Source organism: Diadema antillarum, unplaced genomic scaffold (assembly GCF_040938485.1).
Source record: "Diadema antillarum isolate AM-2024a unplaced genomic scaffold, OU_Dant_1.0 seq00000962_RagTag, whole genome shotgun sequence".
Lineage (NCBI taxonomy): Eukaryota > Metazoa > Echinodermata > Echinoidea > Diadematoida > Diadematidae > Diadema > Diadema antillarum.
Window position 1 is genome coordinate 687,895 of NW_027271809.1, and position 22,466 is coordinate 710,360.

Genomic DNA, 22,466 nt, shown 5'->3' on the forward strand with positions numbered 1-22,466 from the left:
GTCTGTGGTCGTTTCACGGACACCTTAAAAAGTATGAGAACCTGGTTCACGCGTGTCAGCTATCTTCACTCATTGGTGTTATGTTGGAGAAAATCTTTCTTCGCGCAGTCTCAGAAATTATTGTTAGCAAACATATTTTCATCATGAACGTGGTCTTAGCTGTGAAGCAGTATGTTGCTAAGATGATAGAAGAAAGTGGGCCGGGAATGAAGGTCCTTCTTATGGATAAAGAAACGGTGAGTAACTGTGTGCTTGTGTCAAACTTCGTCTGAGTGAGACTGAATCTGTTTGTTAGCAGATGAGCATTTGCTCAGTCCTATATACTGTAATTTGCGTAAGCTGACACCCCTTTTCTTCTTCTTCTTCTTGTTGGTACATTTAAATATGTACAACAATAATGTCTAGTCGAGTCTGCTTCCTTCAACCTTGAACTTGGATTCTTGCAGAACTTGATGACAGTGTATGACATAGTGGTATGGTGCATGTGCCAGTAATTTGCAGGGTGCAAGTAAAAACTGCCTCGAAATTAGCTGCTGCTGCCTTCCGTCAGCAGGAAATGAAAGGCGTTGACTGAGGAGGCCGTCACGCGTCACAACATTGTCTGCCCCTGGGAGGCAGACCTCCCAACCAAACTGAATTTGGAGGAAAGAATCTGAATTTTGACCATTCCCAGCTCTTGTTTCAACAGGGGTTTCCTATTTTTCTGGATACTTTTACTACACACTCCTATGGGAACTGCTCTTTCTTTCCTACTTTTGTGCCAAATCATCCCTATTTTTCAGTCAGAAAGGTTGGGACGAGGTCTGGGGAGGGCATATCCATCCTTCCAAGACCTAACCGTTCTAGGAAAGAGTGATTTTTGGTGTCCATACCTCTGGATGGTATGGTCTGGTGGATTTGGTGATGAAGAAAGCCTCACACTCACAGTTGAACAGTAAATTACAAACTGGGTATGGGTCAAGTTGTAGAATATCACAAGACGAAGATGTTCACATTGCTGTTGTAGTGATATCCATCCCAGCTCCTGCAGAATTGATGACACACTTGATTTGTTGATGTATTCCGGTATTGGTTCAGGGTGTGTCTGGCTACCCTCCGTTAGACCATCTCAATCTTGCTGATATTTCTTGCAGTTAATGTATCCCATACAGAGGAGGCATATATCCATTAGAGGTCTGGCCAGTGTTCTGTATGCTGTGAGTGTGAGGTTTGGTGAGTTGAGGTGTAGATTTCTTCTCAGGAAGACCAAGGTGCTCATGTTAGCCTTTTGAGTTTTGCAGACATTGTCAACATGCTTGTTCAAGTTCAGGTTGGATGTTATTGTGACATTAAGGTACTTTGTGGCTTCCACAGGGGTCAGGATTGAGTTGTTTAGTTTGTACTGATGTACTTTATGTTTCACCTTCCTAGTGACTGATTTACTTATTGGTGTTCAGCTCCATTATCCATTTGTTTGTCCATTCACCAAGCTTGTCAAGATCTTGTTGTAGCTGTTTGGTATCATCATCTGAGTGGATTGTAAGATAGATAATGGCATCGTCAGCAAACATACAGACCTTTGATCTAAGTTGGTCTGGCAAGTCATTTATGAAGTATAGGAAGAGACACGGACCGAGTACTGACCCCTGGGGCACTCCAGAATCTACGTCGACTTATGATGATCTGCAGCCATCGAGAAGTACCTGATGCTTTCGGTTCTTCAGAAAGCTGGTGATCCAACGGTGGCTGCGTCCTCTAACTCCATTGTAGTCAAATTTCTAATGGAGGCGTTGGTGGCCAACCTTGTCAAAAGCCTTGCTGAAGTCCAGCACCAGGATATCTGTCTGCTTTCCATCTTGTAGATTGTTCATCAGGTCACTCACCAATCCTAACAGCTGGAGCTCACATGATTTAAATGTTGTCTGAAGTCATGCTGGAGTATGTATACTGTATCTTGGTGGTTTCCATGTGCCATGATGTTGCTTGCTAGGATGTGCTCCATCAGCTCACAGGAGATGCATGTAAGGGAGATGGGCCTGTAGTTGCTTGGGTCAGCTCTATCTCCTTTCTTGAAGACTGACACTATGTTTGCATGTCTCCAATCATCTGGGATCTCTGACACCAGAGTTGCATGACTTCCTGAAGATGTTGCACAGGCAAGGTGCTATGGTAGTCAACAGCTCCTTCAGTACTCGTGGAGTAATCCCATCAGGACTACATCATCAGGACTGTTGCATTAACTTGCCGTGGTGAAGAGCCTCATATTGATCAAACAGTATTTTGGCAGATACTTGTAAAAGCATGGCCACTTCATTGTGAATAGTTATGTATGTCTTCACTATATATTTTCCTGCATCATTGTAGGTCTTTCAATAAGTGTCAGTATTACTGTTATTAAAGCATGTATGGCCTGCAGGGTAGCATATTCCTTTCATATCCTCTTTTCTCTCTCTTTTTTTTTATGTCTTGTGGTTGTTTTTTTTATTTTAACTTGTGTATTGTAAATATGTGTGAACTTTTGCAGATTAGTTTTGTCACCATGGTCTATGCTCAGTCGGAGATCCTGCAGAAGGAGGTCTACCTGTTTGAACGATTGGACTCCAGTAACAGGGAGGTCATGAAACACCTTCGATGCATCTGCTTTGTTCGGCCAAAAAAGGTTAGTATCCCTTTGCCACTTGTTCACCATCATCTGGTACTGTGCCTGTGGCAGGCATTGGTGGTCATATGTGCATAGCTCTCCTATTGCATCAATTTTCTGCAGTTTGAAGAAAGCTTAAATGCTGCTGATCTGAGTTTTGTTTTTAGTTTAGGGCTTTTTCTTTTTTTTTCTTGTTTGTTTGTCTGTCTGTCTGTCTGTCTGTCTGTTTGTTTGTTTGTTTGTTTGTTTATTTATTTGTTTGTTTGGTTGTTTTTGCAGAACTGTTTAGACTCTGAAGAAGTGGGAGACATTTGTTGTTTTCTTCTGCTTCATTTGCCTTGATTTTTCCAGTCATTGTGTCTTTGATTTACACAGTATCCTGCCAAAAAGTTAAAGCTCTTCTGTCTGCAATTTGCTCTCCATATCTTTGGTAATTGTCCAACACTCTCAACCATCCAGAACTGATCCACTTATTGCATGCTTTCATAACATGAAATTTGGTAGATCCTGTGTGTGTGTGTGTGTGTTCTTTTTTCTTTCTTTTTTTTTTTCATTGTACATGTTTCACTTCAATGTCATACGGTTTCTTTCACTTCTATTTTTCTTTCTTTTTTTCTTTTTTTTTTGGGGGGGGTTTCTTTAACCATCTGTAATTGTCATTAGAAGTGAACATTATTGACAAACACTGGGCTCTTCAGGTTATGGCAAATCTACCTGTTTTATTGCTTATCTAATAGTTACATAATATAGCAAAGTTGAATGAATTTAAGCCATTAATGATAGTTAGTCATTATGGCATATCCAAAATGTCTAATTCCAAACATGTTGACAAATTCTCCTCTGCACGTAATGTCACATGAATGCATCACTGCTTTCTTGATAGTCACCTTGCTTTCTGTTTTGTTTTTTTATGGGTTTTTTCGGCCTTTTTTTCCCGCTTTCTTTACAATTTGCAAAAGAATGGTTTGCGTTGTCACTTACAGAAGTTACAGCTAGAATACTATCCTCCTCAATCATTTTTTTTACACCATCTAAATCTTGGATGGGTCTTGAAATCATTTTCACTGCAGAGATGTTAACAAAGAAAAAAATTGTCTGATGCCCCTTTTAGTTAGTGCGTGGTTAATGCGGAGAGTCTCTTCCTCTCATATTGCTGCTGTTTGTTCCTATAAGAGATTTCTGATGATTTTCAAAATAGTCCCAATCTACGTACATCATTTAAAGGAATGGTATAGTTTCGGTTGAGATTGGGTTTCAGGTTTTTAACTTTTTCATAGCTAATGAGAAACCACTTATAACATATAAAAAAGCATACAGTTTTTACAGTACGTGGAATTCAAAGTTATCTTTATGAAAATCAGTTTTGAAATGGCTGAGATATATTCCAAAGTGGTCCTTATAGGTCAGTCCCACCTATCTAGCTATCTTTTGCTTTGATACGTCCACTCTAGGTACATGTTCTTTTGCCCAAACCCTTTGATTTTCTCATGTATGTTGGTACTTAGGTGTTAGTAGTAGTAGCATTTATCGATCTATCATAAGCTTATATTGCACTTGGTTTGTATTTGTCCATCTAAATCTTTGCATTTTGCTTCAACATGTTCTGATTATCCCCTGGAGTCAATGAGATGAAGGATTTCTTCACTCGTGATGAAGTTCCATCCTTTCAGCAGGGATGTGTTCTTCCCTTGTTTCTGAAATACAACAGTTTTTTTCTCTCATTTCTCTTTCTGCTTTCATAAAGTTTTGCAGCACCTCAAATCTATTTTTATTGTATTATAGAGACAAAAAAAAACCCTTTCAATTTCAGTTCATGGTTAGTGAGCAGTAGTTTTTTTTTTTTAGTACTAAGTATTTTAAATTTTCCTTTCTAAGAACATACATGCGTACTACAGGAATGCAGTCACAAGCACATATTGCTCGTAGCACCGACTTTGCAGAATTCTGTGCCTGCCTGTTGCTAGCTTTTCCAGACAATGTAGCAATTTTAGGCATTTGTTTCATTCTAAAAATAAATCTTATTCCCATTAAACAGTGAGTTGTTTTTATATGTCTGATTATCGAGAGAGCAATTCCTACTTGTATCAACTGCAGGCGTGAAGTGTATAATTGTAAAGCATGGTGGCATTAATGCAATTTCCACAGTCATGATGCATATACTATATATACAAATAGTGAGTGGTCACAAGATGGTGTGACATGAAAGAGAAAATGCTGTGTTCAAAGAGTGGATCCAATGGAAGCCATGTGAATAGAGTATCTCATCTTTCACGGAATTGGTTAATTGTTCAAATGGCACAAATAAAAACCATTCACTATTTGTTTTATAGAACACCGTGGACATTAATAGGTGTGATCCAAAGCCAAGGCCAAAGTATAGCAGCAATAACAATGATAGTGTGAAACTGAGAGAATAATGAGGAGCCATCGCAATAATGTCGATGAAACTAGTATCCTAAATTGCTCAACAACAACTGCACATTTGATAGTGAGTGTTTGCAGTGGTACTGTTTAGCGAGTGTCATGAGTTGAGCATTTTACCTTCTAGCTAGTAAGAATCATTTTAAATGTTATATATACTGTATATTCTATATAACAGGTATATATTTTTGTAATTACAAAAGGGTTTAAATGCATGAAACTACAGTGTATATCAGTTTACAACTCTTTCCATTATCTGTTTAGTTGATTACTGTGCTATCTGATTTATCTCTCTCTCTCTCTCTCTTTTACAGGAAAATATAGATTTGTTGTGTAAAGAACTTCGGAATCCCAAGTATGCTGTGTACTTCATATGTAAGTAAAATCTGGTCAGAAGAATTTTTTTGCTATCCTTTTCATACTGTACACTGTTTCAGCTAGTGTCCAATCATATGGTATTTGATTTGATATTCACTGAATTTCTGTCAAAACTGGAACAGTTGAAATACAGTAAAGGCTCAAATATATCTCTTACCAAATAAAGTTATCACTCTTTGTCAGTATCATGTACAAACTTTATGTATGTGGTATGTAAATTGCAAATGCAGAGTGAATTTACAGAATGCTTTCATGTCAAGCTGTGATTGCTATCCTTTTCATACTGTACACTGTTTCAGCTAGTGTCCAATCATATGGTATTTGATTTGATATTCACTGAATTTCTGTCAAAACTGGAACAGTTGAAATACAGTAAAGGCTCAAATATATCTCTTACCAAATAAAGTTATCACTCTTTGTCAGTATCATGTACAAACTTTATGTATGCGGTATGTTAATTGCAAATGCAGAGTGAATTTACAGAATGCTTTCATGTCAAGCTGTGATTGCTATCCTTTTCATACTGTATACTGTTTCAGCTAGTGTCCAATCATTATGGTATTTGATTTGATATTCACTGAATTTCTGTCAAAACTGGAACAGTTGAAATACAGTAAAGGCTCAAATATATCTCTTACCAAATAAAGTTATCACTCTTTGTCAATATCATGTACAAACTTTATGTATGTGGTATGTAAATTGCAAATGCAGAGTGAATTTACAGAATGCTTTCATGTCAAGCTGTGATTGCCATGGAGTAGTCTTTCAGTGGCTTACAAATGCGACTGAGGATAGTCAGGGTTTCTGTCAACAAGAACATGACATGACTGGCTGTGATAACCATTTGATCAGTTTAGAGTAATAACGGACGTAATGAGATCCATTAGGAATGGCAAGGATGTTAACTCTGGGCTGAGTCTGTTGCATTAATGACAGTACCAATAGCAGTGGGTAGATCAACAAGGCCATTAGCACTCTCAAGGGACGATATTGTTGAGCAAACCTGACTAGATATTTTATTCTTCGTTGTAAATATTTACATCCTCCATTTCATGATCAGTAAAGAGTTTTTGTTTGTTTGTTTTTTCATGCTTATGCAATAGACTTCAGTAATGTTGTCAGCAAAAGTGATGTGAAAGCCCTGGCAGAGGCCGATGAGCAGGAAGTGGTCAGGGAAGTCCAGGTATGAAACAGATTATTTGTTTTTATTTTTCTGTTCATTTTGGGTATCTGAAGTTGAAGATATTTCTGACATGAGTTTGAAACCACATACTGCATAAGCCCAAACAGAATCATCAGTTCATGAGTAATGGACAGGTCTATTGTATTTTTTTTTTTCTTTTTTTGCTCTGTGTGAGTAAAATGACTCAAGTGAGCTATTGCGATTGTTGACCATATGGCATCTGTGTACTGTGCATCGGACATAAATTTTACACATAATCAATTTTCATCTTCTTGAAAACTGGCAGTTGGATTTGAACAAACTTGGCAGAAATCATCATTAACCCGTTGAGGACGGATTGATTTTGCTACAACACGCATTTCCCATAGACTCTTGCCCGAGTATACTCGTCCTCAAGGGGTTAAGGGGATTGATTATAGTTTTTACAAAATGTGGCAGTGCCCCCAGGGGGCCCCTAATATGGGGCTTAAATACCTAAATTTTGGAGGGTGTTCCCAAGGGACTTGCAGCAAAACCTAATTCACTTGATATACCTCAGATGGGGTGCTGTGAAGGTGAAGTGTAGACTGTATGTGCTGCTCAGGTGAGCATTAGGCCCATGGGTCTCTTGTTTTGTTTCCTCTGTGTTTTGTTTTTCTTTGGCATGTTTGAAATTATGATATGAAGAACATGTGATGATATCGGATAAAATGAAAATATAAAAACATTGTATGTGCGTCTGTGTGTCTTTGTGTCCAAGGGTACACAGTATATCGGTATGTACGTGTTCATATGTCATTATATTACTAAATTAGCTATGCCTAGTATATAACGGTATATATATAGACACTGAAATGCACATTGTCACTGAAGTGATGTAGCAGGTACAAGATATGTGAAACCTTTCGAACATCTTTCATTCCATGACAGGAGTTTTATGGAGACTACATTGCCATCAGCCCTCATGTGTTCTCTTTCAATCTAACGGGATCAGCAAGAGTGAGTATGAGGTTGCAATGAAGTATGACAAATGATTGTACTTGAATTGAATGAGAGAAATGACTATTCCCAGCAGATCAATCACTGTTGTTAACCCTTGTGAATTATACAAGACTGTTCTGCTGGGAGTCATTTGCATTATATTTCATTTTATACACATACAGTTGTACATTAGATAATTTGAAATGGAAGTAAAGTAAGATAAATTTGAAGCATATTCAAACCATTCAGATTCTTGTTTAAAATGGTCATCTTGAAATGGTTTCATTCCTGTCACTGCACTGAATTTTGGAAAGTGATTCCATAGTTAAAGGCATTGGCATAATTTGGTCATTGTAAACAACAAACCATGATTGCTCTTTCAGAGTGGATAGATGAGCTGATAGACAGACAGATAGATACAATGTAGATAGATAGATAGATAGATAGATAGATAGATAGATAGATAGATAGATAGATAGATAGATAGATAGATATAGAAAGATAGATAGATAAATAAATAAATAGATAGACAGACAGATAGATAGACAGAAAGATGAATAGATACATGTAGATGTCTAAAATATTGTATGCAAGAATTTTTTGTGAACAACGAATGTTGCGTTTATCAGATATAAGTGACAGGCGAATTTGTTTGTTACTGTGGAGTGATGTTCTGACACTTGTTTTGATTTCTTTTCCCCTTAACGCATGTTCATCTGTGAATACACCTCTCTTTTTTATGTGTCTGTATATGTCCCCACATCTCTGTTCATTTCTTTCTTACTCTCTTTATCTCCTCTTTCTTATCTCTCACCCATCTTGGATCAGGGCATGAGATGGGAGCCAAAGGTTCTTGACAGGGTCTGTGCTGGTCTCACAGCATTGCTGCTCTCCCTCAAGAAGTGTCCAATGATACGGTACCAGAACTCTTCTGAGATGGCCAAGAGGCTTGCAGAGACAGTCAAGGTAAATCATTCAGTACTGTCTTATAACTGTCTATATATTTTTCTATATCTTTTTCTCTCTGTCCCATCTGTTTATCTATATCTGTCTATCAATCTATCTATCTCCTATGTGTATGTACGTGTGTGTGTGTGTGTGTGTGTGTGTGTGTGTTGTGTTGTGTAGTGTAAAATGGGTAATCTTGTGTTCTCCTTTCTGCCTACCATCCGTCAGTGTTCTATCCCATCTGTTAGTCATTGTCAGTCATCAGAGATTTTCATGAAAATCGTTATAGACAAGGTCAGCAAAAGTGATATGAGTGAAGTTTTAGCATGGAGGATGAAACTTCTTTCCCTGCAGGGAAAGAGTTTGAAGATGCCTAATTCTTCGAGAAATCACTTCACAACTGTTAGCTCTGTACCGAACCAATCCCTGCCAAATGTAAATGTGGAATGAGCCTTGAAGCAGTCATCTCAATTTCGGTTTTCTATTAAGAGCCTGTATCATTTAATTGTATATTTGACAAATATTATGTGGGTGATAGCTCTTCTTTTCCTCTCATCTCTTCTCTCCATCAACAGCAAGTCATTTCAAAGGATGCAGGATTGTTTGACTTCAAGAGGACAGACGTCGCTCCAGTTCTCTTGATTCTGGACAGGAGAGGGGATGCTGTAACACCTCTTCTCAATCAGGTCTGTTAAAGGCTCCATGATTTCTCAACAGAGCGCTGTCCCTCAAGTTTTTCTCGGGGCATTGCACTGTTGAGAAATCATCTCAGTGCAAATAGTTTTAACCATTCCCCTTTGAAGCAGTCAATATTTGTATACCGTACTCCCCCTTGTCAAGCTTACAATTCAATCCAGTACAAAGGGGGAAATGTGAAGAAAAAAAATTGTAGAAGTGGAAGAAACTTAGTACTCTTCAAACTTTTTTCTGTTAGATTGTTTATGTGTATTGTGCATACTTACCAAGATAATAAACAAGTAAACAAACAAACTCTTATCTTCCTGTGCGCAGTGGACGTATGAGGCCATGGTTCACGAACTTCTGGGAATAAGGAACAAGCGCATCGATCTGTCCCAAGTCCCGGACATCAGCAAAGATCTGCAGGAGGTGGTACTCTCAGCTGAACAGGATGAATTCTATGCCAATGTGAGTTCACACTTTTCAGTCTAATAGCAACAAATTTAAACTAAGATTTCACTTACACAAATGTAAGTGGATGTCTTCTCATCTGAAGTTAAGAGCAGGTGCTTGGAATATATGATTTTTTCTACTGTGAATCACAATTTCTTAGTAAATAGGCAACACTGCCTATTTAAAAATCTTATCTACATCTGAAGTTGACAAATCTTGATATATTGTATACATCAAGATTTATTGACTTCAGATGTAATTAGATAACTTTCATCACTTAAGATTTGATCTGTGCCACCATCTTAGCTTGCATATTTTGATTGAAAGGCAACACTGAATACTCAGTCTTCGGAAATGTCACCAACGGAACTACAGGAGATTAAATGCGATAAATGAGTTCTCATTTTGAAAGGGGGAACAATATTGTGATCCGCTCCTGTTGTGCACCCCCCCCCCCCCCTCCCCCATCCTATTTATTAGCATCACATAAATTATGTTTTCAAGAGCAAATAAGGATAGGAATTGGATGCCACCCAAAGTCAATCAACTCTTTTAAAAGAAAACTCACAAAGGCATTGTTGGTATACTCAGTAATGTCTGAAGTAATAAATGGTCATTTTGTTGTCTTTACATACTGCTAGTCGCCTACACCAAATCATTTTAATGGGTCAGGTTTATTTGCCAGTTTTCAGCATAGACTTGTAGAATTATTCCACATGCAGCAGCTCAGTGGGTTTGCTCTCTGCTTTGTGCAGGAAATGAAATGGGATATTTTACACACTTGAGTTGTGACGCTCTTACACTATTCTGTGTCACATCCAACATGCAGTGTTTTACCCATTGAATGGCAGATGTACGGGGAGCACATTGACAGCACACAGCATTGCTGGCCTAATAAATCTCATGTGGGGGGTGCTGTGGCATAGTGGATAAGACTCCTGACTCCCAATCAGATGACCCGGGTTCGATTCCCGCCCAGTGCTTTACGTCTTTGGACAAAATGTTTTTACCTACCATGTCCATCTCGACCCAGGTGTATAAATGGGTACCTTGCAATGCTAGGGTAATTATGATGGCAGGGACCTCTAGTAGAGCAGTGGCGACACTGAAGAGGTTACCCTGGATGAATAGGAGCTTATTATTATTATCATTGGGCTTCGAACCTGAAACCGTTTTGACCGCAAGGTGCATGAAAGTATGAACTCGCTGACTATTGTGACAGACCTTATAATTCCTCCTGCTAATTCCACCTCCCCCCTCCCCAACAGAACCTGTACAACAACTATGGAGAGATCTGCACACGGATCAAAGAGCTGATGGAGGAATTCCAGAAGAAGTCACAGAGCCAGAAGAAGATTGAGTCCATTGCAGACATGAAGGTCAGCAAAAACTTTTGTTGTGGTGTATGTGGGTTTCCAGCCAGCTTTCTGTCTGTTACTGTGTTGCTGGGAGGGATTTCCCAGCGCCCATCTCCTACAGCACTTTCCGATAATCATGACTTTGAATGATTGCAGTCACTACGGTGTCAGATGGCAACAACCAATTCAATCATGTACATTTTAGTATTTGCATTGGTACAGCTTTGCCTGTGAATATTGTTTAGTTGGCAATTATTGCTAAGAGAGTTGCATGTGAGAGGCCCCTAATGGTCTCATTACTGGCTGATCTGAATTCAAAGCCCAGCATATAGATATATAAACAAGCATCCACATGCAGCATAGTTGGCTACTCTACTCTCCTCTGCCTAGGTATGTGAGAAGGGACATGACTGGTTGTGTGAATATTGTCCTGGAATGATTTCGACCCAGCCCATGAAAATATGTCTTAGCAGGGAATGTCCTGTTATCCCATAGTGTTGAACAATGAAGCAGAGATAGTGTCCATAATTATGTGGGGAAAGAAGTGTGGTGGCAATGTACTGCATGGGACTATTAGAGTGCAGGAATGTGAAGTCAAAGGAGATGGCCAGAAATTATATTGTAAATTGATGTAAAACCAGACAGTTTGCCAGACCCTACAAACTCCATGAATTCACCCCAATGCCCTCCCCCTTTCTGCGTTTCACTTATCGATATGAAAGACTTTATATTCATGTGCCCCTCTTTTATTCTTTGTCCTGTGTGAAAAAGGCTTTTGTGGAGAACTATCCCCAGTTCAAGAAGATGTCGGGCACGGTGACCAAGCACGTGACTGTGGTGCAGGAGCTCTCTCGCCAGGTTCGCCAGTTCAGCCTGATGGAGGTGTCAGAGGTTGAACAGGAGCTTGCCTGTCAGGGAGACCACAATGAGGCCCTCAAGGTGATGGTGATGATGATGATGATGATGATGATGATGATGATGATGATGATGATGATGATGATGATGATGATGAAGATGAACAGCATTTATATAGTGCCATTTCTCTGTAAAGAGCATTCAACTTAGCTCCCACAGTGTTGCTGGAAATCATGTCAAATTTGAAGGTATCAAGTGTGCTACAGTTCTGAAGTTGGATTGGTAGAGAGTTCTACAGATGTTGAGCAACTGAAGAGAAGGCTCTGTCCCCTCGTATTTTTAGGCAGAGGTCGAGACTACCTTGATAATTCCTTCTTTTGCAAGACCTTATGACAGCATCCCCCCCCCCACCTTGTTTTGCAAGCTCTTTCAAATTCAGTAAAATTTTAGGTGAAATGTTGAATTTGGGTTGAAGCTCCCTTCCAGGAAAGAATCCAGAACAAACAAAAATTTTATTGACTGGGGTGGGGGTGTCTTAAAGAATGTTCCATCCAGTGGGTTGAAATGCTGTTTAGGGACATTCTAAATCCAGAGACAAAGTTGAGAGACCTATTAGCTTCCCAAAGTACAGTAGCATGATTTGAAGCACCGAGGTTAGAGCGTACTAAATATCGCCTACTTAAAGAGTCATCATCCATGTTGTCATGTGAGTTGGTTGATGTACTTGTAATGTAACACTTACCTCCACTTCCTTGATAGCAATATTTGCGGCATTGCCATAAAGCCCAATGCTTTGGCAGTGTTCAAATGCAGCCCCATCGTCTTTCCTGCACCGTATTCTCATTATGAATTCTCAAATGTGCATACACTAATATTATTTCACACTTCTTCCATAAATCATGTTTTCATTGTATACATCACAAATGGTTAGATGCTAAGATTTTAGCGTATCTGATAGAAGCATAAAACCATTTTTGCCATTGATGGCACTAAAGATGTCAACAGTGTATCTTTTGACATCATGCTAAAATGTCCCCCCATGATAAAACATCACAAAATATTCTGTCCTTAGGAGAAGCATGGAAATAGTTCACCATCATATGGTTATATTTTATCCAATCAGGAACTAGTATTTGACTAACCTTTTTAACATGGTAACATGTTTCGTGGATTCCCTATCATATCATTGAGCACTAAAGGTACCTTCCATTCCTGTCTTTTGCAATTTGATTCAATAAAAGTTTTTTTGTCCCCGCCGAACGAGTTCAAGCAGGGGACTATGAAACGGGCTCTGTACGTGTGTGTGTCCGTGTGTCCGTGTGTGTGTCCATGTGTATGTGTGTGCGTCCGTGTGTGATCAAAATGTTCAATTTGCTACTTCTCTGTCATTTATGAGCCAATTTTGATTCTGTTTGCTTTATATGATAGCACTACATTGGAGCTTTGAAATTTCTTCACAGAATTTCAGTTGTGACCTTTGACCTTGACCTTTGACATATATTGTACATTTTGCTACAAAATGCTACTCCTTCGCCATTTCTAACCCGATTTCGATTCCATTTGCTTAATGTGATGGCACTAGGTGAGAGCTTCAAAACTTGCGTACAGAATTTTGACCTTTGACTTCTTTGACCTTTGACCTTGATTTTTGACCTACATTGTACATTTTGCTACAAAATGCTACTCCTTCGCCATTTCTAACCCGATTTCGATTCCGTTTGCTTTATGTGATGGCACTAGGTGAGGGCTTCAAAACTTCTTCACAGAATTTTGACTTTTGACTTCTTTGACCTTTGACCTTAATTTTTTACCTGTATTGTACATTTTGCTACAAAATGCTACTCCTTCGCCATTTCTAACCCAATTTTGATTCCATTTACTTTATGTGATGGCACTAGGTGAGGGCTTCAAAACTTCTACACAGAATTTTGACCTTTGACTTCTTTGACCTTTGACCTTGATTTTTGACCTGTATTGTACATTTTGCTACAAAATGTTACTTCCGGCGGGGACATATACAGTTTATTATGCACTGCGTAATTTCTACTTTTCCTTGTTGTCATTGTTTTACTTGTATTTAAATACTTATCAAGACAAAAACAAACCAACTTTCATTTGACTGCAGAAGATACAAAGCTTGCTCAGCAGTGATAAAGTGAGGGATATTGATGCCTGTCGGCTCGTAGCGCTGTATGGCCTGCGGTACGAACGTCATAGCAACAACAACTTTGTCGGTCTGATGGAGATGTTGCGGAGGAGAGGAGCCAGTGAGAAGAACAGAAGGGTAGGCTACGTGGTTGACACATTTCATTAGAGTAAATTCAAATCAATTCTATGTAATTATATCAAAATCAACATCTTGATGTGTAATGTATTCAACATAATAAGTTTTTGCATGTAGCACAATGTAAACATAGATAATTATCAGAATAAGGCTTACACATCATTCACAGAGAGATGTTGTGTCGGAGCACAGGACCATGAACACTGTCGTCAATGTTTATGTTGGCATAAGTACAATCAATTCAACCTATAAGGCTGACCAAAATACCTTGATTTGAATGTCACTTGAGAAACAAGTTGTTGATGTGGTAATCAAGAATCTAAGTTAATTGATTTCAGTGATGTTTGATGCTCTGAAATAACAGCAACAAAAGATAGTCCAATTTCCATGCTAAGATGATCATATATTATTTGATGTAGTAGAGTTGAGATTTGGACCTATCCACCTTTTTGTCCCCGCCGAACGAGTTCGAGCAGGGGACTATGAAACGGGCTCCGTACGTGTGTGTGTCCGTGCGTCCGTGCGTCCGTCCGTGCGTCCGTCCGTGCGTCCGTGTGTGATCAAAATGTTCAATTTGCTACTTCTCTGTCATTTATGAGCCAATTTTGATTCTGTTTGCTTTATATGATAGCACTACATGGGAGCTTTAAAACTTGTACACAGAATTTCAGTTGTGACCTTTGACCTTGACCTTTGACCTATATTGTACATTTTGCTACAAAATGCTACTCCTTCGCCATTTCTAACCCGATTTCGATTCCGTTTGCTTTATGTGATGGCACTAGGTGAGGGCTTCAAAACTTCTACACAGAATTTTGACCTTTGACTTCTTTGATCTTTGACCTTGATTTTTGACCTATATTGTACATTTTGCTACAAAATGCTACTCCTTCGCCATTTCTAACCCGATTTCGATTCCGTTTGCTTTATATGATGGCACTAGGTGAGGGCTTCAAAACTTCTACACAGAATTTTGACCTTTGACTTCTTTGACCTTTGACCTTGATTTTTGACCTATATTGTACATTGGCTACAAAATGCTACTCCTTCGCCATTTCTTACCCAATTTCGATTCCCTTTGCTTTATGTGATGGCACTAGGTGAGGGCTTCAAAACTTCTACACAGAATTTTGACCTTTGACTTCTTTGACCTTTGACCTTGATTTTTTACCTATATTGCACATTTTGTTACAAAATGCTACTTCCGGCGGGGACATATATTACGCACCGCGTAATTTCTACTTTTCCTTGTTATTTCTGCCAAGATTAGGTAGATTGTGTAATGTTACTCCATATCTTTCTAGCCATGTCCATATTTCATCGAAAACACTCTGCTAGATGCATGTCAAGGATATCATACTGATGCACAAATACAGAGAAACACAGAGGAAGTAATTTCCTTGATGCACACAAGGTAAATGATGTTCTGGATAGTGTTTGAGAACAAAGCAGATGTTTCAAGGTTCCCATTAAGTGCTGTATAAAGTGACTTCCTGAGATGGCTTGTCTCATTTCTTTAAGAATATCAACTGGGGTTCAAAATTGCTTTGATCCCTTTGCTCCGATATCGTGAATTGTATGTAGAACTGTTGCTCTGCATACATTCTTCAGTACTTATTCTTTTCCTATTATGAGAAGACAAGTGTATTTGTATTGTTTTTTATTTTTCTTGTCCATTTATCACAGCTTGTGAAGGCTATCATCCAGTATGGTGGGGAGAAGCTGCGAGGGACAGACCTTTTTGGCCAGGACAATCCCATGGCGAGAACGAGAAGATTCTTCAAGGGCCTGAAGGTGAGAACCAACTAGAAAGGACTGTTAGGGCAACTAACAGACCACAGATGTGGCTTGTGTCCAAAAACAACAACAACAACAACAACAACAACAACAACATAAGTATGTAGTCACAAGTACTGTACTATGAAGTTGTTCCTAAAGTTGAATCATAGTGGATCATCATCATCTCCTTTTCACTCAAAAGCAGTCCTTACCAATCAATCTCAATCACTTTGGAACATGTGCGTTTAACATGGATTTTGTGTGATAGCCATTTCTTGCAGGATTGCCAGCATGCCCACTGGTAGGCTTAGTACATGCACAGCACAGCACCTCATGCACACTGCATTGTGAGTTTCATTGCGCACTGCTTCCCCAAGTCACACATTTGTATCTGTCACAAGCCATCTGTTGTTCAGGTACTGGCAATGTATTAAACACAAAAAATTGTTCTATCAAACAAGCTAATAACAATATCGTTTTGTTATTTGATATCACTTGCCATTTGTTTCACACTAAAATATCCTCCTATGAGAGAACATGCTAGAATGTTCTGTCACAGGAAGAACATTACCAAAAGTTCATTGTCATATCATCACCACGATGTTTATCCAACCCCTGACTGGTTCTTGACTATTAAACCCACATAATATTACCCATGGTACCATTAAGTGAACACTCATACACTATTCATACGTAAAATGTACAACATTGTAAGCAAGTTGTCATCGCAGTAAAGGATTACTTGTCCATGATGTTGTCTTTTTTTTTCAGGATGTTGAAAACATCTACACCCAGCACAGACCACTGGTCTATGAAACGGTGGATCAGCTCATCAAAGGGAGATTAAAGGAAGGAGCATACCCCTACCTTGGAAGCAGCCAGCTGAGAGATAAGTAAGGGAAATCCTGTGACATTGAAGATATATAACCATCACCAATTCAAGATGTTGACCTGAACAACTATGTAATGTATTTGACCTTTTCTGTGCCAAAGAGTCAAATGTGTACAAATTTCACACACATAGCTATGGACAAGAAATAGACTTGGCACCCTGAGGGTTAAAAACTTCTTGTCACTTTTTGTTAATTGACTCAAGGTTTATATTGAGTATGCCTACTTTGAGCAGTGAGATTGAGCTCTCAACCTAAATATTGCAACAAATCTGTTTCTGTTTCCAATGTAGGAATATTCCACATGTGTCAAGGGCTGCTGTATTTCTCTTAATTTTCATGAATTGCCATTAAAAGAAAAATAAGAAAAAAATAGGCAGAAAAGATTTTTTTTTCTTGTCATTGAACAAGAGTCACGTATTTCAGATTTAGGCACATGATCTCATCAGTCCCCATAAACAAAATGTAATGTGATCCCAAAGTAGATCATCAATTCAAATGTGTTTGACAAGTGCACAAAGTTAGATATTCCAGAGAGAATAAAGTAATGCATTTTAACGTTGGTCTTAAATGTGTTCAGATGTTGGACTCTTGCATATCACATCATTTAATTTCTGCAAAGTCTCACCCTTGGATATCGTTTGGCATCGGGACACTGCCAAGGGGTATTTCATATTGTTTTATCTCCAAAGGTTTTTGAATGAGAGTGATAAAGAAGATATTCAACAAATGTTCCACAAATTACAAAGCAAAAGGTAGGGATGGGAACTGTTTTGGATGGGACTTGTATTGATGTGCAGCAGTTATGGAAATTTCTTCTTCTTCTTCTGAGGTTCGTTTGTTTCTTTTTAAACAAAGGGTTGAACACTATATATTGTGAACGACTTCTGGGTAAAATGATTTAATAAGTAAGAAAGGAACATTGTATGAAATGTGATGTCCATAGCGATTTTGTTGTTTCTGTTTTTAATCATTGTTCATGCAAGTCTGAATGATTTTCCCCTCTGTAGGCCACAGGACGTGCTGATCTTCATGATCGGAGGAATCACCTACGAAGAGTGTCTTGCCATCTACAACTTCAACCGAGCCACACCGGGTGTGAAGGTTATCCTAGGAGGGACTACGGTGCATAATATGGAGAGGTGAGTGGACAGATCTTTACTCAGAGCTCTTGACCGATATCTCTAGTAGTACATCAAATGGAATTATGGATGTTATACTGTATAAGTTGTTCTTTTTGCATGCAGATAATTTCTTGAATGAGGAGGTCATAGACATTTTTGCAAGATGTTTTTTTTTTTTTCACGAATTGACACCCAGGTTGTTGTAGATATACCATTACCCTAGTGCATGGCAAAATTTTTGCATGTTGTTAAATTCACAGTCCAGCCATGATTAGCAAAATTAATGAAAATTAAACCCTCAGGAAAATAACAGCTTATACAGTAGATCCATGTGTTTTATAGAGACAGATAAATATGAAAATAGGGCTTAGGATTCTCTTAAGTATTAGCTACAGAGAACAGGTCAAAGATGTTTGGGTATATGTCATGTCTAACATAGCCTTTATATGTTGTCTAGTAGTAGGTAACTAGTCAAAATCAGTTTGATAGCATACGACAATGTTCACACTGACTAAATCACTGTTTCTGATGATACAATTCATTGATTACATATCATGAAAGTGATTCCACATGTTTTTTTTTTTCTTGCCCATGTAATGTTCACCTAATGCATCATGTAGCAGAAGAATCAGGCTTTTCTATCAAAAGTCTCATATTCAGACTCACACCCTGACACTGACACTAACTCTGATGCTGACTGACTCTGACTGTGATTATGACTACGACTCTGACTATGAATGTTACTATGACTATGACTATGACTATGACTATGACTATGACTATGACTATGACTATGACTATGACTCTTCTGCTCAGGACTGAAATTGGCCCTCACACATTCATGAAAAGTGAGAGGTACTTCAGAAATTCAAAGTGCAGCTGAATAATTCTTGGGATATTTGCCTTTTTGTTTTGCTTTGTTGTCTTTTGTGTGTGTTTGTCCTTTCTTATTTGCAATTTAGTGTATATTTTCTAATGGTATAGATTTACTCTTAAAATGTATATCTTTAATTGCAATTTGTATCCTATTCATCTGTAAGGAAATCGACCTTGATAAGGCGTATATGGTCTTTTTCTGATTCCCACACATGCTAAGTATATCTTTTTGCATTATTCTCTTGTTTCCAATGTAAACGTAATGTGCAATATGCTATGTCTGTGTATTTGTGTTTCTTTTATATTTTTTTAGCATGTGGAGTAAATAGAATTGAAATTGAAATGAATTAATTCTTAAATCATGGTTAGCGCATCAGTGATGAATTGCACACTGAATCATGATGTATGTTTTGCACTTTCTTGTGTAAATTGACTTGTTAGAGATGACTTCTATTTGAGGTACCTAATGCTCATGTCACAAAGTGTATGTCAGTATACTATAAAATGACGGTCTTCATTTAATTCTTGCTTTGCTCACCAGTTTCCTGGAAGAGGTGTCATCCACAGGGATAGAGTCTCCATATTGAGGAGGTTGAGGTGTCTGTGGCTCCGGGAGACCAGAAGCCTGGATTTACTTTGATGTGTTGACTCAACAAACACTTAATAGACAGTATTTCATTCCAACTCGTGATACATTGTAAATTTGTTGCATACATTTATGACACATATCCTAGTCATAAATTTGTGGCATACATTTATGACACATATCCTAGTCATATTCTCGAGTCTATAAACTAAATGTGATTTATTCTTTTTTTTTTTGTAGTCCTGTAGTAATACAATATTTTGACACTCCATTGTTTGTCATCATATGTAAATGCAGGGACCAATGTAGGGGATATTTTTCAGTTCCAAACCTGCGGTGTGCATGCATTGTCATGAGAAAATTAATATGGAATTAATTTTCAGTAAGTTTTTTTTTTTTCTCCTCAACTAGCAGACCATTTTTCAATGCCCTTTTTCAGCATACATCTGAACTCACCCGCAAAGTGATGGAGAGAGCAAGAAAAAGAGTGCAATGACTCATGCAAAGACATTGATCAAATTCATTATTTTACTAAGTACTTATGTCTGCATCCTCCATGCATACATATATATGGGCCATGACGCGAGAAAAGGGCCCTTAGCACCGCTGCGCGCAAACGCCAGAAAACCGCGCGGAGGTTTGACAAAGCAATACGCGCAAAAAAGATCAACTGGCTATAACTACGCGCACACGCATAGACGTATCAAAAAGTGACAGGATTTGGGCAAAACATGCTTTTTTAATGTCGTAATGGGGTAATTTAGGATTGGAATTTCAGAAAAAGGTTTGCATATCTATATGCGTCAGAGCTTCTTCTACAATGTGGAGGTAAAACCTCATTTTCGGTATTTAATGCCCTAAGGGCCCTTTTCTCGCGTCATGGCCCATATATTTTTGTGTTTTCCCTTTCAAGCTTATGACATGAGTAATATCTGGGCTTCATGAGAGATAACTTTTGTCCCTAACATATGTAATAGGTTGCAGCTTATCCAACCCCTATCCCTGTGATATCTGTGACATGAAATTCTGAGCAATTGTGTTTCTTTGTTTTTTTATTTATTATTATTATTTGCTATTTAACGAGCCAATCTGAAATACCAGTAGACATGTATGCTTGCACTTGAGTTCTTCTCTTTTTTTCTCTTTTTTTCCTTTTTTTTTGACATGTGCCAATCACACTTAATTGTCATAGCTCACTTTAATAGAGTTTTTCTCTTCTTTTCTTTTCTTTTTGGATGTGTGCCACTCACACTTAATTTTCCTAGCAATTTTAATGAATGTTGTTTTCTTTTGAAGAAATATTAATTACTATAAAGGCCACCGCACACTACACGATCAGACTGGTCTTAAGGGGGGTGAGCCAAGCTGGGTCTTAAGACCAGTCGTACGACCAGACACCGCACACTATACGACCCGACTGTAATGCGCGCGCAGTGCGCACTCCGTGCGCTTGCATTTTACTGCATTGTGAATGGCTGAAAGCTCACGACTGGTCGTAGAAATTCAACATGTCAAATCTCTACAACTGGCGCTAAGACCCAGTCGTACGACTAGAAAATGGCAAGACTGTGACGTCACACTTCTAGTCTTAAGGTCTTAAGACCGGTGAATTGGGGCAAAATCATGTAGTGTGCGGCGGGCTTTAGAGGCATGCTTTTATCATACACAGCTAATTTACATATATGACTGAGGAATATGGAGTCTGTCCGACCACACACTCCAATTTCTCTTTCATGACTGCCATGTCATATGGAAAATATCCATTACAGATAGTGGTACATGATTGTTTGAAGTACCATATTTGTGAAAGAGTTATGTACTAGAAATGTAGTATGATTATGTGGTGTATATACTTATTTAATGTTGTGTAAATAGGTACATACTTAAAATGTATATTGAAGAATATATGTTGTATATTACTCATGTCTGAATTCATTTTTGCAAGATGTAATATCCCCATTTAATGCATGAATACGGTAAGATTCATCATGTGATGTGGAAAATTGATTATGGATGTAAATTACATTTCATTGCAGCAAGAATCAAACATATACTCTTCTCACTGATTCATATACATGGAGTTTCAAATACACTGTTGAAAGCGATTATATTACTATTAATGCATCAAGTCCTAGGAAAATTCCTTTTTTTAAGTGTCATCTATATTGGTTAAAGATTTTTACTGCACATCTTATATTGCAGAAAAATGGATGAAACTTAGCAAATTCATAAGATTTGCACAACATTTTTCTGACAAACTTTCCAGTTCGAAACAGAAACATTAACTTTTATATGTATCTCCTGTGTTACCAATTTAAGGATCACGTTCAGATTTAGCAGATTAGAGACTTGTGATTATAATGTAATGATATATGACCAAAATATGCCTCAGATGAATGAGGAATATTTATTCTACCTTTTAATATGAAATAATAGCAATGCATGATAAAATTTGTCATAGGCTGATGATGCAGCACCAAACTACACACACACATACACACACACACACAAAAGAAAGTGGTTTCAAAACTGAAAAGGAAACAGCTATAGATGAAACAATGCCAGCTTTGCTGCACATAGATGAATTCAACAGCATCTGGCTCTGTCTCATGGCAGTTATACAGTTGTACTTTTACTTTCATTTTGGCTCATTTTGTTTTGTGTTTTATCAGTTCACAGGAAGTAACAACTTGCTGTTAATACAATTACATGATGAAACATATGTGTATGTTAAAACATGGCTGTTCAAACCTTCCTTGCATTGAAGAAAAAGAATTTGGAGATACCATGTCACATATGATTATAAAATTTGATTAAGAATAATTGCAAATTCAGCATAAATCATTGGTCTCTTAAGCAACAATGTTACCCCTTAAGTATACTGGCAAATTCCACAGATTATTTTGTATTCTCCTTAAAGGATATTTTTTTATTTGCGTTATTTTTTTTCACCATTTTATTAATCTTTTTATTGAGAGCAGCATAAGATGAGAATGTAAAAAGGTACACATTATCCACAAGAGACTGTTAATGCTTCTGAATGTACCCCTTTTGAGAGCAGCTTGCTGTAGGT

The 22,466-nt window shown here is 38.0% G+C and overlaps 1 protein-coding gene across 1 annotated transcript; it reads left to right on the top strand.

Moving 5' to 3' along the window:
* The first annotated feature begins 133 nt into the window (after positions 1–133).
* On the top strand, positions 134–22,466 carry LOC139741929 (vacuolar protein sorting-associated protein 45-like). Its single transcript, XM_071652500.1, has 15 exons — positions 134–236; positions 2,504–2,638; positions 5,356–5,416; positions 6,523–6,602; positions 7,512–7,580; positions 8,391–8,528; positions 9,086–9,196; positions 9,522–9,656; positions 10,910–11,020; positions 11,771–11,938; positions 13,980–14,138; positions 15,825–15,932; positions 16,689–16,810; positions 17,818–17,949; positions 19,349–22,466. The coding sequence occupies exons 1-15, from the start codon at positions 144–146 to the stop codon at positions 19,392–19,394; spliced, it is 1,668 nt and encodes a 555-aa protein (XP_071508601.1). The 5' UTR covers positions 134–143; the 3' UTR covers positions 19,395–22,466.